Here is an 18,922-nt window from a genome sequence, read left to right as displayed (position 1 = left end):
CCTCTATTACTCTTATCCCTAGTCTCTCCTGCTAAAACCATTTAAAACAAGTTTTATTATTCTATTATCATACATGTATCTAAAGAACTTTGATCATATTCAACTCTGATTACCTTTTCTTTTCACCTTCCCCATTCTTGTTGTTGCTTCTTCCCACTCCCCAAAAGTTCCCATATTTTACACTCATGGAATTCCTTTTTGTGTGTGTGTATATGGTGCATAGGAGAGAGAATATTGCAATACTTGCCTTTCACAGTCTGACTTGTTCCGCTTAATATGATGATTTTCATTTCCATCTATTTTCCCTTCAAACAGCATAATTTCATTCTTTATACCTGATTAATACTCCATGCCGTGTGTGTGTACATATGTCACATTTTCTTTAATCATTCATTAGTTGATGGGGACCCAGACTGGATCCATAGTTTGGCTATTTTAAACAGTGTTGCTATGAATATAATCATGAGTGTGTACATATGTCTGTTATATTCTAACTTAAGTTTTTCAGATGTATGGTTAAGAATGGTATTAGATGATCTTATCTTTTTTTAGTTCTTATCTATCTTATCTATGTTTAGTTCTTTGAAGAGCATCTATACTGATTTCCATAGTGGGCACACTAATTTATATTCCCACCAACAGTGTATAATGATCTCTTTTCCCAAATTCTTGCCAACATTTGCTGTTTTTGTTGTTGATGATTACTGCCATTCTAATTGGGGTTAAATACAGTCTCAGTGGAATTTTAACTTCATTTCCTTTATGGGTAAGATGCTAAACATATTTTTCACGCATTTATTATGAACTGTTATTTTCCTGAAAGTGTTTATCAAATACGAGTTTTGTGTTTTTTTTGACAGGTTAATTTGACTTTATTTCTTATCTTTATCCCTTTTATTTCTTTGTCTTGTATTCTTTCCCTAGTTAGGAATTTATGCATGATAAAGAGTAAGAGTAGATCTCAGCCCAGGCCCTCTGCCTGGTCTTTACTGTGAATGGGGAGACTTGGGGGGGAAATACAAAACCAGAGTTAAGAGTGGAAAGTGGACACCATTGTCTCATTCATGATTTTATAGGAAATTGATTCAGTATTTTCCCCATTTATGATAATGTTGGTTGTAGGTCGTTTGTGTGGCCTTTATTATGTTGAGGCATATTACTTCTATTCCATGTTTCTTTAGGGTTTTCATTTTCATCATGTTGTTGAATGTCGTCAAAGTCCTTTTGTTAAGTCTTTTCTGCATCTATTGAGATGTTCGTAATATTTTTGTGCACATGTGCTATGTTATGTTAATTGATTAGCTTATGCTGAACCACATTTGTAAGTTTGGAATAAAACCAGCTTGACCACTGGGTGACTGTGGCTGATACTTGTAATTCCTAGTTACATAGGAGGCTGAGATCTGAAGATTGCAGATCAAAGCCAGCCCAGGCAGGAAAGTCCATATGACTCTTATTTCCAATTAACCACCAGAAAACCACAAGTGGTGTACTGGCTCAAAGTAGTAGAGTCCTAGCCTGGAGCAAAAATTGCTGAAGGACGCAAGTCCCACCACTGACCAAAACAGCAGCAACAACAAGAACAATAACAACAACTAACCAGCTTGACCAGTATGTATGATTTTTTTTTTTTTTTTTTGGTTCATTGTGGGGCTTGAACTCAGGGCCTGGGCGCTGTCCCTGAGGCCTCTTTGTACTCAAGGAGCATTACCACTGAAGCCATAGTGCCACTTCTGGTTTTTTGAGTTAAGGTTACTTGGAGATAAGAGTCTCACATGGAGTTTTCTGCCTGGGCTGGCAGATCTTCAGATCTCAGCCTCCTGAGTAGCTAGGATTACAGGTCGAGCCACCAGCATCCGGCTGTATAATTTTTTTTTTAAACCAGAACATTTATTGTATGGCTAATCTTTTAAATTCTCAAGATGAATTGGATGCTCCAACAGGTACTCTCTTGGGTTTAGGTGTTGTTCCTTCATGGAATCCATGCCTGAATCTGTGATAGACAATTCTTAGGTGCCTCATCCTACTTGTCCCAGTAGTATTTCATCTCTTGGTCTTGACACTCCAGTTATACTTTCTCTTGCATTTTGCAGTGTAGCCACATTTGCCACACATCAACTTCTGAAGATGGTAGGCCTTAGAACCGCAGCAGCGGCACAATGTGTACGTCTTATTGTGACGCTTTCCAAAGGATGATGTTTCCTTCATCATCTCACCTCTGCCACCAAGACCAAAGATACGGAAAAGGGGAACTGTATAATTTTTTTTTCTAGTCCTGAGGCTTGAACTCAGGGCCTGGGCTCTGACCCTGAGCTTCTTTTGCTCAATGCTAGTACTCTAACACTTGAGGCACAGGGCCACTTCTGGCTTTTTCTGAGGAATTGAACCCATGGCTTCATTCATACTATGCAAACACTCTACCACTGAGCCACAATCCCAGCCCTGAATTATCTTTTTTTTTTAATGTATTGTTCAATTGTTTTGCAAGTATTTCATGATAATTTTTTGTCTATTTCATCAAAGAAATTGGTCTGAAGGGTATTTTTGTCTTAGATTCCAGTTTTGTTATCAGAGTACCACTGGCTTCTTAGAATCAATTTTATAGTATTGTTTCCCTTTCTGTCTTATGGAATATTTGGGGAACCATTAGTCTTTGTTCTCTAAAAGTATGGAAAAATTCAGCAGTTAACCCACCTAGTCCTGTTTTTTTTAAGAGGGGAAGGAGGATACATACCTTATTACTGATGTAATTTTTGTCATTTATTATAGATCTGGGTTCAAATTGGTTGGTCAATATATCAAAATGTGTCCATTCTTCTAGATTTTCCTGTTTATTAAAGTTTATGAAGTTTTCTCTAATTATCTTCTGAATTTTACTGGTATCTCCTTTTTCATCACTATATATATTTTTAAGTTGAAGGCTTCTTGAATTTTTATTTTGTGTACAAATATGGTCTTTCATTGGGATTGAAGTCTTGGATAGTCCATTCACTTAGTCCAACTTAATGAAGCCGATGTCCTTCGCATACTGGCGGAAACACTGCTGGCACATGTTGAGCCCGTACTTCAGATCAGACCATGGCGATTAGAGCACACGCAGCAAGAGCGAGATTCCTGGCCAAATTTTCGGGGGTGACTCCAGTAGAGCTGCTGGTGACCCATCTTGCTTCCACAGGTCTAATGAGGAAAAAGGCTCATCACTATATTTTTTTTTCTTTTTCTTTTTTTTTTTTTTTTGTCAGTCGTGGGGCTTGAACTCTGGGCCTGGGCGCTGTCCCTCAGCTCTTCAGCTCAAGGCGAGTGCTCTACCACTTGAGCTACAGCGCCACTTCCGGTTTTCTGGTGGTTTATTGGAGATAGGAGTCTCACGGTCTCTCCTGCCCGGGCTGGCTTTGAACCGCAATCCTCAGATCTCAGCCTCCTGGGTAGCTAGGATTACAGGCGTGAGCCACCGGCGCCCGGCTTCATCACTATATTTTTGAATTTACATCTTTTCTTTTTTGTTAGTTTGGCTAAGGGCTTCTAACCTTGTTTCCTCTTTCAAAGAACCAACTTTTTGCTTCATTGATTCTTTGTGTTGTTCTTTTAGTCTCTATTTCATTAAATTATGTACAGAGCTTTATTATTTTTCCCCATTTACTCTTTCAGAGTTTGGCTTGTTCTAGCTTTTTAAAACCTTGAAACATGTCATTCAGGCATTCACTTGATATCTCTGCTTTTTAACATAAGCCCTTAAAATTTTTCCTCTTAGCACTGGTATTGTTATGTCCCAAAGATTTTTCTAAGTTGTATTTTCATTTTCCTTTTATTATAGAAAAATATTCTTTGGTGGGGGTTAAATTCAGGGCCTGAGCACTGTCCTTTAACTTAAGGCTGGTGTGCTGCCACTTGAGCCACACTCAAACATGGTTCTCCACTTCAATCCTTATGGTGGTTAATTGGAGATAGGAGTCTTACAGATTTTCTTGCCCAAGCTGGCTTTGAACTGTTATCCTCAGATTTTAGTATCCTGAGTGGCTAATACAACAGGTATGAGCTACCAGTGCCCAGCTAATTATAGGAATTTTTTAAATCTTCCCTTTTCGTCAATGGTCAAATAATCATCCAAAAGTGAATTGTTTTGTCTCCATATGTTAGAATATATATGTATATATATATATATATATATATATATATATATATATATGTTGTTGTTGTTATTGGTGGTTATGGTGGTGGTGGTTGTGGTTCCTGAATTCTGGGCCTGGGTGCTGTCCCTCAGCTCTTCAGCTCTACCACTTGAGCCACAGTGCCACTTCCAGTTTTTTCTGCTTATGTGGTGCTGAGGAATTGAATCCAGGGCCTCATGCATGCAAGGCAAGCACTCTACCACTGAGCCACCTTCCCAGCCCCTGTTTGAATATTTTTTTTGTAATTTTTTTTCTGTTGATTTCCAGTTTTGTTTCATTGTTGTGTGACAAACCATAAGACTTCCATTTAATAAGATTTTATGTCTACAGTGTGATCGTTTTTCAAGAAACATAGGTTTCTGGGTATAATATTATTTGGTAGTTGTATTCCATAGATGTCTGTTACATGCATTTGACATATAGTGTTATTTAATTTTGAATTTGCCTTCTGGACTTTTTGTCTGGGTAACCTATTAGTGAGAGTCGGATATTAATGTTACCCACTATTATTGTGTTGGAGTCTCAGGTTTTATTTTCATTAGTGTTTGTTTTATGAAATTGAGTATACTGATGTTTGGTGCATGTGTGTTTACAATCATAATGTCTTCCTGATGTACTGTTCCCTTTGTCAATGTATAGTTACCTCCTTTGTCTCTTTTGACTAGTTTTGGTTTGAAGTCTTCTTTGTCTTATACATGTATAGCTATTCCAATTTGCTTTCAGGATACATTTGCTTGGAAAATCTGTCCCCATCCTTTCAACTTAAATTTGTGTTTGTCTTTGCCAGTGAGAGGTCTAGCAATAAATATTCCTACTTTATGGGATTATCCCTGCGGGACTATGATATAATGCTGTACATTTAGGCTAAGTAATATATTTCTTGAAGTTTTATGTTACTGTTGCCCTTGTAATAATGTCATTCACTTAGGGAAGATTCCTTGCTCTCAGAGAATAGAGAAATGTGGTAGAGTCACAGAAAAGCATGATGCTTTTTTAGATCAGTAGGAGAAAAATCTTCCAATGGAGTGGATCTTAAACTGGAGACCAGATTTCCTAGTGATTATAGAATCTTTCTTACTAAAAACCCTCAAGATCTGGAGAGATGACCTTTTCTACTTACTGCTGTGACTCTTGGTATCCTTTAAGATCTTATTTAGTGTTTTACAAACCGTAGGATCTCCTGGTTTTCACCTATATTTTCTGTAACAAAAAGGGGAAAGGAATTGAGAATTCTCAAGAAGTACTCCAGGCTTTTCTGCCTCTGTGGGGCCTCTTGAGGCAGAATAAGTTGTGGCCCAGTTGTGAGCTGAGGCAGCTTGGGGTGGGATTATTCATTTGGGACTCTTCTCATTCTCCTTCTGATGTCAAGAAGACTGAGAAAGATGGTGAAATGAACAAAAATAAAAGCCAGAGCAAGCAACCCAAGAGACCACTTCTTTCCCTAGGTCCTGTGGTAGCCAATTCTGAAGGTTGTATTATGACAGCCATCCATGTCAAACCTTGTCCAAACAAAATACTTTTTTGAAAACAGATTTGACAACTGAATCCAAAAGTGTGACCACTTACAACATCTGCAGCAAAGTATCAAGCTGAGGTCTTTCTATATTTTTTCCAGAGTCTTAAAATCTCAGCAAGAATGAAGAAGTGGTTTTGGAAAAGGGTAATAAATCTTACGAAAAGGTTGTCAAACTTTTGGTCTCCAGAAGAGATCATAGAGAAACTTAAAAAGGAAAGTGAGAAAATATGCAGGGGCTGGGAATGTGGCTTAGTGGTAGAATGCTTGTCTAACATGCATGAAGCATTGGGTTCGATTCCTCAGTACCACATACACAGAAAAAAAAAGGTGAGTAAATGAAAGAAAAATTAAAAGAGAAAAAACAAGATTTAGAGGAATAAGATGTGTACACACACAAACAGAGACATATATGAACCCGAGTCATAAAGAGAAATTTAGGAAGCACTACACATTGACTACTGGTAGGAAAATCCTTCACTCTAAATAGCCTGAAACTAGTTACTCTGCTTTTATGGCATTAAAACAACAGAGCTCAAATGGATAGTCAGGATGACCTGATTTAATCTCTTGCATTCTGTGATGTTTTCTGATGTTTAGAAATGGGGAGACTTATTTGAGATCACTCCATGAAAGATGGCAATGGAACCCAGATCTTTTTTCATTATTTGAATAATACTTTATTTTATGTAATCAAACCCATGTAGATAATACCTTATATATTTAATGCAGTGTGTTCGTTCTTGTACAAATGGAAAAAATTAACATTTCTAGACCAATATGGCTGTTAATTTTTTTTTTTTTTGGTCAGTTGTGTGGCTTGAACTCTGGGCCTGGGTGCTGTCTGTGAGCTCTTTCAGCTCAAGGCTAGCACTCTACCACTTGAGCCACAGCACCACTTCCAGTTTTCTGAATAGTTTGTTGGAGATAAGAGTCTCATGGACTTTCCTGCCCAGGCTGGCTTTGACCTGTGATCCTCAGATCTCAGCCTCTTGAGTAGCTGGGATTACAGGCGTGAGCCACCGGCGACCGGCTGGTTGTTAATTTCTGTACAATGCCAACTCAATATGGTAATTGGGATACTTTTTCCAAGTTGATGGCACATCTAATGTTTCCAAAAGTTCAAATTACAGACATACATCCATGCATACACACACCCCAATAATAGCAGTATGTTATGCAGCAATAGCAGTAACAGTTTTTCTAACTTCTGTCCTCATCTGAACAAAATTAGAGACATCCAGAACATTTCATTAATAAAAAGATAAATAAGATAAACAAGACCCCAGATAAATGTGAAGTTCTTTTACTGTTGTGGTACCCGGTACCATTTTAAAATTAACTTCTCAATCATTATCTGGAAAGAAAGCATTCTGGAGTAATAACAGGTCTGATAAATCACAGGTCTGACTCTTGTTTCTGAATTTCTGGGAGTTGCCTCCTAATCCACTTTAAAACTGACAAAAGAAAATCTGTCACACTGTGTTGCAGTCTTATTTTATGTTTTAAGCTCTTTCTCTAAATCCAGGTATATTTTTACATCTAGAAATGTTTTCTGATAGGCTTGTGAAAAAGTAGATGGAACATCTTGTGAAAAAGTAAATAATACTTATAATTTAATGCTTATTTTTGAGAACTTACTTGAGTTGTCTTCCTCATCAACAGTAACAGGACAATCTTCAAATCCAGTAAGTAGTTCCTAGGAGTATCCAAAGATTTTTAAATGTATGTATGTGTGTGTATGTATGTATGGATAGATAGATAGATATCTAGATAGATAGATAGATAGATAGATAGATAGATAGATAGATAGATAGATAGATAGATAGACAGACAGGTGCTCACCACTGTAATCCTAGCTCCTCAGGAGTCTGAGATCTGAGGATTATGGTTTGAAGCCAGCTTGGGCAGAAACTCCTTGAGACTTTTTTTTCTTTTTCTTGTTTTTCTTTTTGCCTGTCCTAAGGCTTGAACTCTGGGCCTTGGCACTGTTCCTGAGCTCCTTTTGCTCAAGGCTAGCATGCTACTTCTAGAGCCACAGTGTCACTTCCAGCTTTTTCTGTGATTTAATTGGAGATAAAAGTCTCACAGATTTTCATGCCTAGTCTGGCTTCAGTCCATGATCTCAGATCTCAGCCTCCTGAGTAGCTAGAATTACATGTGTAAGCCATAGTTGCCCAGCTTCCTTGATATTTTTATCTCCAATTAAACATTAAAAAGTTGAAAGTGGAAATGTGGCTTAAGTGGTGGAATGTTAGATTTGAACAAAAAGCTTAGGAACAGCGTCCAGGCCCTGGATTTAAGCCCTGGGATCTACACAAAAATGAATAAACACAAATAGAAAGACAGAAAGAAAAAAAGAAAGAGAAAGAGAGAGGGAAGGAGGGAGGGAGAAAGGGAGGGGGAGAGAGAAAAAGAAAGAAAGAAAGAAAGAAAGAAAGGAAAACAGGTAGGAAGAAAAAAAGAAAAACAGGTAGGAAGAAAAGAAAGAAGGAAAAGAAAAGAACGAACCTGGAGGTCTTTTCAATATTTGTAAACGCCTATCAGAAATCACCTCATAGTTAAAAGATAAATATATGTCACATAAAAGTATATTCTATGATTAAGATTTTTTGTCATTTGTTTTATTTGCACATTCCCTCATGGCATCTGCTCTTTTCCAGAAATCAAGAGAGAAAATATCTCTATCAAATACAACCACCAGAGACTTCTGATAGGAGACACCCTTTTCCTGCAGTGTGTTGCAGAAACCACATACAATGGACGGATCAAACTGGATTGGGTATTTAACCGGAAAGATGTAAGGACACTGTCTTTGCTCTAGTCTTTACAAAGTCTGTCCATATCCTTGCTCCCTGCCTTTCCACTCTGTGCTTAATCTAGGTCAAGAACCAGCCTAAGTGCTAGCAGATCAACAATACTAAAAATTACAGCTGCTTTTCAGGAACCATGTCATATTGTAATTCATTTGTTACATACGTGGTTTATTAAAAATGCAGGCATAATTCAATTTTAACATCTTCAGATCGATAAGACTATTTTAGATAGAAGGTGAGTGCTGCAACTTACAAAATCTCAATTTAAATACATGTTTTCAAGCACAGAGACTATTACATTACCCCACAAATAAATATTAAAAAGGTAACCTGGCCTGAGTCTTAGTGGGGGGAAAAAGAAAAAAAAATGCAGGCATAAGTTCACTTGTTCATATTTATTTGTTGGGCTTCATATTTGTTGGGCTTTTTAAAGAACTATTTTTTGTTTCATTTAAAAATTATCTTCAATTAGTTACACAAAAAGATTTTATTTCAACATGTCAATTTATTTATTTATTTTTTTGGGGGGTCCGGTTGTAGGGCCTGATCTCTGGGCCTGGGTGCTGTCCCTCAGCTCTTCAGCTCAAGGCTAGCACTCTACCACTTGAGCCACAGCACCACTTCTGGCTTTTTTCTTTTTGCTTATGTGGTGCTGAGGAATCGAACCCAGGGCCTCGAGCATGCAAGGCAAGCGCTCTAGCACTGATCCACCTTCCCAGCCCTCAACATGTCAATTTATAAGTAAGATACATCTTAATCAGTGTTACCCCTTCCATCATTTTTCCCTTCATCTGTCTCAATACCAGCCACTCCAGTTGACTTTTGGGCTTCTTTTTTGAGCCTTGAGATATGTTAATAATGTGTAACTTGTCAATGATCTCATTGAATTTCTATTCTCTCATCTTACCCCCTCAGTCTAAGAAAACCCCCAGGTGTTGCGAAGTTAAAAGGAACTTGTACCAAGGTTCCACTGTGTACAAAAGCTATAGTAATTTGACCATATGGAATGTAACCATGGAAGACAAGGGTTTGTACATATGCAGAGAAGACAACAACACTGCCCTACAAGCCAACATCACCATCACTATATACAGTATGTAATTTCTTATTCTTCACTCTTTTTTTGAGTCATCTTGTGAATTGTTTACTTTTCTCCCCTTTTCATAGTGAATCATTCAGGCACTCCTACATTTATCTCCCAGTGTTAGGCTATCTACCACTTGGTACCCAATGTGTCAGGATTTAAAGCCTATTTGTCCTTTTACCTTGACATATGGATTTCATACTGGGAAACATTGTGATATAGCTCTCATACCTTTCTTTTTTGGCTATATAATTCAGAGAGTTAAGGTGATGCAACTCATAAGTATTTTGGCCTAAATAAATAATGAAGAGTTCTGAGACTTCTTTGCCAGTTTCTTTGTGCTTTTTGGACAAGTCTCTTTACCTCTCTAGGCTTCATTTTTATCATGTATAATATGATGTTGGAGGGTGCCCCTTTGTAATGAGAGTATAGTAGAGAGAACTAGGTATAATTAATTTAACTAAATAACTTTGTATTCATGTAAGTCTTTTCTTATAAAGATATTTGTATATCACCCATACATACATCCTCCAAGGTACACAATAATAGACATAATTCTTCTTGGCACAATTATATAGACTATATTCATGAATATATACATGAATGCAAAAACTCAGTTTAAGTATGTATGAAAGTGCTCACCTATTAAGCCTAGTGGTCTATCTGAATTATATACCATGTGTTCAGCATTTACAAAGCTTTTGGTTCAAGCCTCAGCACCCCAACAAAGAAACAAAAAACACTTCACTTACAAATGTTATTATCAGGGGAGAGGGAGGTTGGGAGGGAAAAGACTGGAAGAAAATGAGGGAGAAGGTGGTAACATTGTTCAAAAAGAAGTGTACTCAATACCTGACTTATGTAACTAACTTCTCTGTACACCACCTTTACAATAAAAGTTAAAAAATACTAATATTAATCCATACATAAATATTACAAATATACAAACATTCTGGGTTTATTCTTTTTTGTGTGTGGGTACGGGTGTCTGAACTCAGGGCCTTGCATTCTTACTTGGCTTTTTCACTCTCAAGGCTGGTACTATTCCACTTGAGCCACATCTCCACTTCCAAGTTTTTTTCTGGTTGGTTGTAGCTGAGTTTGCTGACTTCAAATCATGATCCTCAGATCTCAGACTTCTGAGAAGCTAGGATTACAGGCATGGGCCACTGGTGCCAGAATCCAGGTTTCTTTCTTTTTTTTCTTTTGCTTTTTTAGGGCCTGGGTGCTGTCCCTGAACTTTTGTGCTTAAGGCTACCGCTCAGCCACTGGCAGCACATCTCCACTTCCAGCATTTTTGGTGGTTAATTGGAGATAAGAGTCTCACTGGTTTTCCTGACCAGGATGGCTTTGAAATGCAATCCTCAGATCTCAGCCTCCTGAGTAGCTAGGATTACAGGTGGGAGCCACCAATGCCATGCTTTGGTTTTATTCTTTATAAAAAATTTTTTTTACTACCTTCAGTTCAGTTAAATGCTCTCCAGCTGAGTTTATGAACTAACATTTTTTAGTTTTCTCAACCTCCTGATTCCATGTCTCTTCAGTATCAATTGAGCTGGCTTTAGCTGAAAGCTACCTGATTAAATATAGCTTAAATGGTCAAAACACTTACCATACATAATAGTCGAGATGAACAGCTCCAGAGTTCATTGACTTAGTGGATCACCCGTTTCCTCTGAAAGCTAAATTCTTCTCATTATTTTACTCCATTTTGTCAGTATCTTCAAAGTGCTCAGCATGTTGCCAAAGTTCTATGACATGCTATATGACATTGATAGTGTCTCAAGGCAGGGAAAACTGGAATTCTTGTGACTTTTTTGTTCATTTTTAAACATTGGGCAACTTTTCCCAGAAGTCCCTTAGTGAACTTCTCCTCATGTTTTATTTATCAGAAATATAATTCTTGCCCAGTTTAAATAATCACCTGGCAAGGAATACAATCATTTTGAATAGTTTAAATGGGTGATTCTCAACTGGACAGTAGTTGAATGCATTGGGAATATATGAGGGGTATATTTTTTACTTTGTGAAAATGACTGGTATTAATGAGATAAAGGATTATAAACATCTTGTAAAATGTAAGACAATATTGTGCAGCAAAGAATTGGTATGCCTAATATGTAAATAGTGCCACCTTTTCTGAAAAGTTCACATGGAAAAACAATAGCTTTTGGTGTGTGTGGGGAGGTCGGTCATTGGGCTTGAACTCAGGGCCTGGGAGCTATCCCTGAGCTCTTTTGCTCAAGGCTAGCCCTCTACTACTTTGAGCCACAGCACCATTTCTGTTTTTTGTTTTGTTTTTGTTTTTTTTGTGTGTGTGGTTAATTGGAGATAAAAGTCTCACAGACTTTCCTGACCAGGCTGGATTTGAACTGTGATTCTCAGATATCAGCCTCCTGAGTAACTAGGATTACAGGCATGAGCCACCAGTGCCTGACTAACAATAGCTTCTGTCAATTAAAATTTTACTCCTTGGGATTTGGAAGTACATGGCTGCTGAGACTTGAAGCCAAGGCTTTGTGAATGCTAAATACATACTGGACCATTGAGTTTCATCTCTCAGGCTCAATAGGCTAGGGCTTTTACGCATACTTGAAATGAGTTTTTATATTTGTATATGTATTCCCCAGAATACTGTCTACCTCTAAAAGTGTGCTAAGATAAATATGGATATTATTGTTTGTATTTGAGTATAAGACGCGCGCGCGCGCGTGGTATGTGTGTGTGTGTGTGTGTGTGTGTGTGTGTGTGTGTGTGTTCACAAGAAAAGAACAACTTTGCGGGTGTTGTATTCCTAGCCACTCAGGCGGCTGAGTTCTAAGAATTGTGGTTCAAAACCAGGTTGGCCAGGAAAGTCTGTGAGACTCTTATCTCCAATAAACTATTAAAAAGCCAGGAGTGGAGCTGTGGTCCAAGTAGCACTAGCTTTGAGCAAAAGAAGATCAGGGACAGTGCCTAGTCCCTGAGTTCAAGCCTCAGGACTGACACACACATACACACACAAAAGAACAACATGAGTACAAGATAATTAGGTTAAACTGAAGTATACTTGAGTTCAAGCCTCAGGACTGACACCCAAAAAAGAACAACATGAATGCAAGATAATTAGGTTAAACTGAAGTATACTTAATTCTGGTATTCAGTTTGTAGTAACACTAATATTGGCAAAATAAGCAAGGGAAGCTGGGCACCGGTGGCTCACGCCTGTATTCCTAGCTACTCAGGAGGCTGAGATCTGAGGATCTCGGTTCAAGGCCAGCCCAGGCAAGAAAGTCCATTAGACTCTTATCTCCAATTAATCACCAGAAAACCAGAAGTGGTGCTGTGGCTCAAGTGGCAGAGCACTAGCCTTGAGCTGAAGAGCACAGGGACAGCGCCCAGGACCAGAGTTCAAGACCCACAAATGACCAATAAATAAATAAATAAATAAGCAAGGGATATCCTGCCACCCCACCTCCTGCAGAGTCTGCGTGAGAGATCGTGTTAGACAAAGAGCTTCAAGGAAGCATGCCTGCAGGAAGGGGGTGTTGGTTCAAGGCTTCCCATATACTTGGCTGTACCTTTATAGCCTCTACCTTTATTCTTACTATATTCTTCTTGGCTGTATATTCATTGTCTTTATTCTTGTTTTGGCTATTTTTCTATTGATCCGCGAACAGAGCATGTTGCTTCTTTCCAGTCCAATAGAGACGGCCTCTCTAAATAATAAAGACTAAGACCAAAGATTAAATGTGGGCAATGCCCCAATCAATCTATCATCTGATGTGACGCTGCCTCCAGAAACTCCTACAACTTCACAAGCAGTTTTGCGGCTCACTCATAGTAAATATAGAAACTTAAAATTTCCAGATATGTTACAACAGGCAGAGTTAATGAATTAAACTAAGCTAGGAGTTATCCCAGAAGCTCAGAGAGTTCTAGAAAAAGGGACCCCTGATAATAAAAGGAAAAGAAAGTTTCCCCAAACAGTTATGATTAAGTTTACTCAAGCTTACGTTATAGGGAATAGATGGTGGTTTCCCACAAAATATAAAGTTAGTGACATCACATTTCTTGAACCGACCAGATGAAAATAGATGGATTAATGTAAAAGGAAAAAGGGTATTTTGGAACTCATTAAATTCTATACAAAGATTAGGTAGATCTAGACCATTATGGTGTTTATTATTAAAACAACAATAAGATAGTTTAAAATAACAATTAGAAATTTATGTGAACAAATATTGGGATTAAAATTATAAAAAACGGAAAATGCCTGACTTAACCTGGGAGTGGTTTTTAGGATGGTTTCAAAGGGACTTGAAAATATATGAAAAAAATAAAAAGAGTACAATATAAGTACAGCCCTGTCTTAGGTTTAATTATTAAACATGAAAAGGCTGAATAGATGACGCATTCTATTAAACAATATGCTAGACTTGTTTCGCACCCCTTAGCTTAAGCAGTTGGTGGGATAGTCATCAATTTTCATGTAATCCACCAATGCTTTACTTTTCTTAAAAATTGATTATGTGCTTAAATAAACAAAGAATCTATGTCACAATCACACACTGTATAAAAATGTTAATTCTCCTCAATAAAGATATACTCAGATGCAACTCTTTTGAGTCTGTGTCTGTTTGTCACTTCGCAGACTCCTTGCCTACCTATCCCAAGATCCCTGTCCCGTCGGTTCCAGTGCTCGGGCCAAGCTGGTCCGTTGCAATATCCTTCATATTATACATGATAAAAATGAAGCCTAGAGATGTGAAGTGACTTGTCCTAAAGCACACAGAAAATTGGCAAAAATGACACATGACTCTTTACTTAGGCCAAAATTAGCATTCAGTTTTATTTTCTTGCTCTGACTCCATTCCTGCTGTGATTTCAGAGAAACCATTCCTCAATGTGAGCTACAAGAGAAGCCGCATTTATGAAGTCACAGCTGGACAAAGAATGTTTAAAATAGGAGTAAGGGTGGATGCTTTTCCTCAGCCCAATGTCACCTGGTAAGTGAGCCTCCTTTCCTGGGATTCACTGTTGCTGAGTCTGTTAACTTTCACCTTTACAATTTACTCTTTATTCATACCCTTACAGCAGAGACCCTGTCTTGGGCATGGAGGCTCACAAATAATCCTAATTCTACCCTCAAGGTGCCTGTACTCTCAGAAATTAGTTCTTTTTTTCTGCTTTCTCAAGGTTTCTTTCATTATATTATCTTTCTTTCCTTCATCATTCCTGGGGAAAAGGAGTTTTCCTCTCAGAAAAGAGAATAGATAATAAATCTTGATAGATAGCTAAGGTCATTAAAGATAGGCTTTATCAGTCTTATATTTTGAAGGACTCTTAAAGATTGTCTTTCCCAGACCAGTAGAGGTCCTTGAACACTAGGGTAAGAAGTTACAACATTTTAAAATAGATAGCCATGTATTTTAATTTGATTCTGTAAGTTACCCAGAATGTTGCTTAAACCCTCTTAAGTTCAGTTTCTTGACCTGCAAAATTTTCCTGAGGATTAAATAAAATAATATTATTTCATTTGTCATTATTGCTTATTTCAGTAGGGAATGAAACACTATCAAAAGTTCTGGAGAGCTCAGCACAGTGTAATCCTACCTATTCAAGGAAGCAGAGATTACAAAGATTGTAGTTCTAAGGCCACCCAGGGAAAAAGTGCAGAAGGTCTCATATGAACCATTAAAAACCTGAATGTGGTAGCATGTGCCTGTAATTCTAGCTATTCAGAAAGTATCAATAAGAGGATTGAATTCTAAGTCAGCTGGAGCAGAAACTCAAGATTCTGTTAAAAAAAAAAACTAAAACAACAAGGGTGGAGGCATGGTTCAGGTGGTTGCAAGCTTGAGGCTTCAAGTTCAAAAGCCAGTATATAGGTTATATAGTGTGGAATAATTGATTTGAAGTGAGCTTTAGAAGGATGAATGTGGTCTTATGTGTGTAGAATGGTAACAGAGAAAGACTGGAGGAAATGCTGCTGTTGTTGAAATTTATGATAATAGCTTTTTAGAGACCTACGGTGGCATGAACAAGCTGGAAGTAATGGGAATATAATAAAGAATGGGCTGGGGAAACATTATAGACATAACATTCTCAGGATTTAGGATCCAGTTAGATGTAGGAATTATTCCCAATGATCTGAGGTATTTTATCACTTGAAATTTGGTGAAGTGTAAGTGTGATCATTCTGTTAACAATCTTGGCTTCATTGGGATGAAAAAAGCTGGTGTGGGAGGAATGAGAAAAGAACTCCAAGATGAGCTCACTCAGAGATGTTCATGAACATTTGGAAATAGGGTCTAGAATGAGGTGCTGGAACTGTGACCTTGGGAGTCATCATGTGGGAGTAACTGAATATACTGAAGCAAAGATATCAGAGTTCAAAGGCAAGATCCAGAGTAACATTTATGTGTTTGGACATTCATAGTTGCACACATTTGTTATGCACTACTATTAATTGATAAAAGTACATCTTAGCACTGTCTGTAAGTACATGTCCAAATCTCCCTTGTTTTGTATCCTATATGTCTGCCATATTTTTTAAGTGTTTGATTAAAAAAAACTTAAAGGAGACTAAAAGGGAAACAACAAGTCAGTGAAAAGAGAAATAATGCTTAGAACAGTTTCCAGAAGCTAAGAGAGGAGGAATTGGTGTCTGAGGTCAAATACCCTAGATCTGATCATCATGAATGCTAAGAGAAGGTTAGTAGTTTGATAATTAAAGTATTATTGGTAAACAAAGAGGAGGAAATTTCAAAAGAATGGCATGGAGAAAAATCTGATTTTATAGGGTAAAAGAATGGATGGAAAGTAAGGAAGTAGAAGGGGGAGGACGGGGAGAGAGGAAGGGAAGGAGGAAGGGATAGAGGGAAGGAGGAGAGAAAGTGTGAATGAAAGAGGGAAAAAGAAAAAGATACTTTCCAAAATTTTTAAACATTAAGGAAAAGAAGAGAGAGAGAACAGTTTGCTTTCAATGTGACTGTACTAAGGGGCTTCTGCCAGGCAATTTCATGTAAAAGATTCCACTGCTTTTCATGAGGAAGCATAAGTAAAATGTTCTCTGGGTAAAAGGTTAGATGTTTCAGCAGACAGCATCATATATTAATCATTCCTCTCCCATACCTCATAGGTTCAAAGATGGAAAGCCACTCCCAGAAAACCATACCTTCCAATATGACCCTCTTCAATACAGATTCACAATCCTGGAAGTGAACGTGGGACATGCTGGGAACTACACTTTTGCTCTGAGCAACACCAAACATGGCCTGTATAAAAATCTTACCATACAACTAATTGTTAATGGTGAGTCTGGAGGATTTGAAATCTGTACAACAGTTCTGGGTTCCTTTCTTGACATTATTAGAAAAGGGATTTAAAGCAGGAATCTGATAGGAGTTATCTTAGCCATAGAAAAATAGAAATATTTTTTTTTCCTTTGTGCCAGTACTGGGGCTTGAACTCAGAACCTGGGTACTATTCCATAGCTCTTTTGCTTAAGGCTGGCAACTCTACCATTTGAGCCACACTTTCAATTGCAGCTTTTTTTGTGTTTAACTGGAAAAAAGAATCTCACAGTCTTTCCTGCCTATACTGGCTTCAAACTATGGTCCTCATATTTCAGCCTCTTGAGTAGCTAGGATTACAGACATTGGTACCTGGTGAAGTGGGACTTTTGGAAGCGCATCTTGGTTACCTAGAGTTTGCCTAACCTCTTATGCTGAAAGCACTTAGAATTCTGATGAGTTAATTATCCATCTCTTTACATGATAGAGATGTAATTGGTCTCATTTTTTTTGAAAAAAAATGTAATGTGAGGTGTGGAAAACCTAAACTCCTTCTGAGTGCCCCTCCCCCCTATTTTTTTACATTGAATGGGACTTGAAGGAGAGGATCACACTGTTGTCCATTGTTCATTTGGAGTCATTTTTGGTAGTTTCCCTTGAAAGTAATGCAGCCAAGCTCATATAAACATGTTTTCATTCGTGTGTCAAATCCCGAAAAAAAAATCATATTGTGTAACTTTAAAAGGAGGGGGCTGGGAAGGTGGCTCAGTGGTAGAGTGCTTGCCTTGCATGCATGAGGCCCTGGGTTCGATTCCTCAGCACCACATATGCAAAAAGAGAAAAGCCGGAAGTGGTGCTGTGGCTCAAAGTGGTAGAGCGCTAGCCTTGAGCTAAAGAGCTGAGGGACAGCACCCAGGCCCAGAGGTCAGGCCCCACGACTGGAACAAAAAAAAAAAAAAAAAAAAGGAGGAATTATACAAGATGGTTCTTTGGGATAAGCCATTAAGATTAAAGATTGGCAAAGGAGAGGGAGAAGTGGTGAATATAATTGAGGTACATTATACATACTTATGAAAATAACATCATGAGATGCACTAAAACTGTTTATGCATAGGAGTGTGGTTAAGAGAGCCATTGGCCAGGTGTCAGTAGCTCATACCTAGCTGCCAGAAATGGTGTTGTGGCTTAAAGTGGTAGAGCACTATACTTGAGCACAAAAGCTCAAAGACCGGGCTGGGAAAGTGGCTCAGTGGTAGAGCACTTGCCTTGCATGCTTGAGGCCCTGGGTTCCATTCCTCAGCAACACATAAGAAAAAAGCCGGAAGTGGCGCTGTGGATCAAGTGGTAGAGTGCTAGCCTTGAGCTGAAGAGCTGAGGAACAGTGCCCAGGCCCAGAGTTCAGGCCCCACGACCGGACCCCCCCCCCCCAAAAAAAATAAGCTCAAGGACCATGCCAGGTCTTGAGTTCAAACTCCAGTACCAGCACAAAAAAAAATGGAAGGAAGGAAGGAAGGAAGGAAGGAAGGAAGGAAGGAAGGAAGGAAGGAAGGAAGGAAGAAGGAAAGAAGGAGCCATTAGAGGACTAAATTTATCAAAAGATATTTTATGTATATTATATAAATATAATTAATTTAGACTAATAAAAGGAACTAAGTGATAACATCAAATTATAGGCATTTATCTGTAAAGGATATTTCATTCTTTATGGCTGAATAATATTCTACCCTCCTATACTGCTCATTTCAAAGATGAGAAAACTGAAGCAGGAAGTAAGAAAATAACTTCTTCAAGATCTCATATAAAATGCTGTAAAACAGCCAAACTTAAGTGATTTTTGTTTTGGTTAAATTATAGATAAGGCACTGTTTTATAGATTCCAAATTATAATGATTTAAATGAGAGAAGTTTACTTCTTGCTCACATAACCACCTTCATGTAAACAATATAAAGTTAAGGAGCCAGGGCTTTTTGTTGCTTTGAAATTGTTCTCATACATACCATCTCAGCAATTTACCACCAAATGAGGAAGGAAGGTCTACATTTTATCGTTTGTGACATGGAAG

The 18,922-nt window shown here is 38.0% G+C and overlaps 1 protein-coding gene and 2 pseudogenes across 3 annotated transcripts in view; 1 reads left to right on the top strand and 2 right to left on the bottom strand.

Annotated features, from left to right (window-relative positions):
* LOC138840241 (vascular endothelial growth factor receptor kdr-like) overlaps positions 1 to 18,922 on the top strand; it is a 176,562-nt gene that overhangs the window by 66,482 nt on the left and 91,158 nt on the right. For all 3 annotated transcript variants that reach the window (XM_070040193.1, XM_070040194.1, XM_070040196.1), the window contains 4 exons: positions 8,346 to 8,482; positions 9,414 to 9,591; positions 14,453 to 14,570; positions 16,706 to 16,878. In XM_070040193.1, coding sequence (XP_069896294.1) covers positions 8,346 to 8,482; positions 9,414 to 9,591; positions 14,453 to 14,570; positions 16,706 to 16,878 — 606 coding nt within the window. The remainder of the gene's footprint in view (positions 1 to 8,345; positions 8,483 to 9,413; positions 9,592 to 14,452; positions 14,571 to 16,705; positions 16,879 to 18,922) is intronic.
* On the bottom strand, positions 1,918 to 2,211 carry LOC138840242 (large ribosomal subunit protein eL37 pseudogene; annotated as a pseudogene).
* On the bottom strand, positions 2,974 to 3,162 carry LOC138840243 (small ribosomal subunit protein uS14-like; annotated as a pseudogene).

The sequence above is a fragment of the Dipodomys merriami genome, unplaced genomic scaffold (genome assembly GCF_024711535.1).
Source record: "Dipodomys merriami isolate MVZ:Mamm:240054 unplaced genomic scaffold, mDipMer1.0.p SCAF_3, whole genome shotgun sequence".
Taxonomy (NCBI): Eukaryota; Metazoa; Chordata; class Mammalia; order Rodentia; family Heteromyidae; genus Dipodomys; species Dipodomys merriami.
The sequence above is the reverse complement of the archived record's forward strand: the minus strand, read 5'-3'. Positions and strand labels throughout refer to the sequence as shown.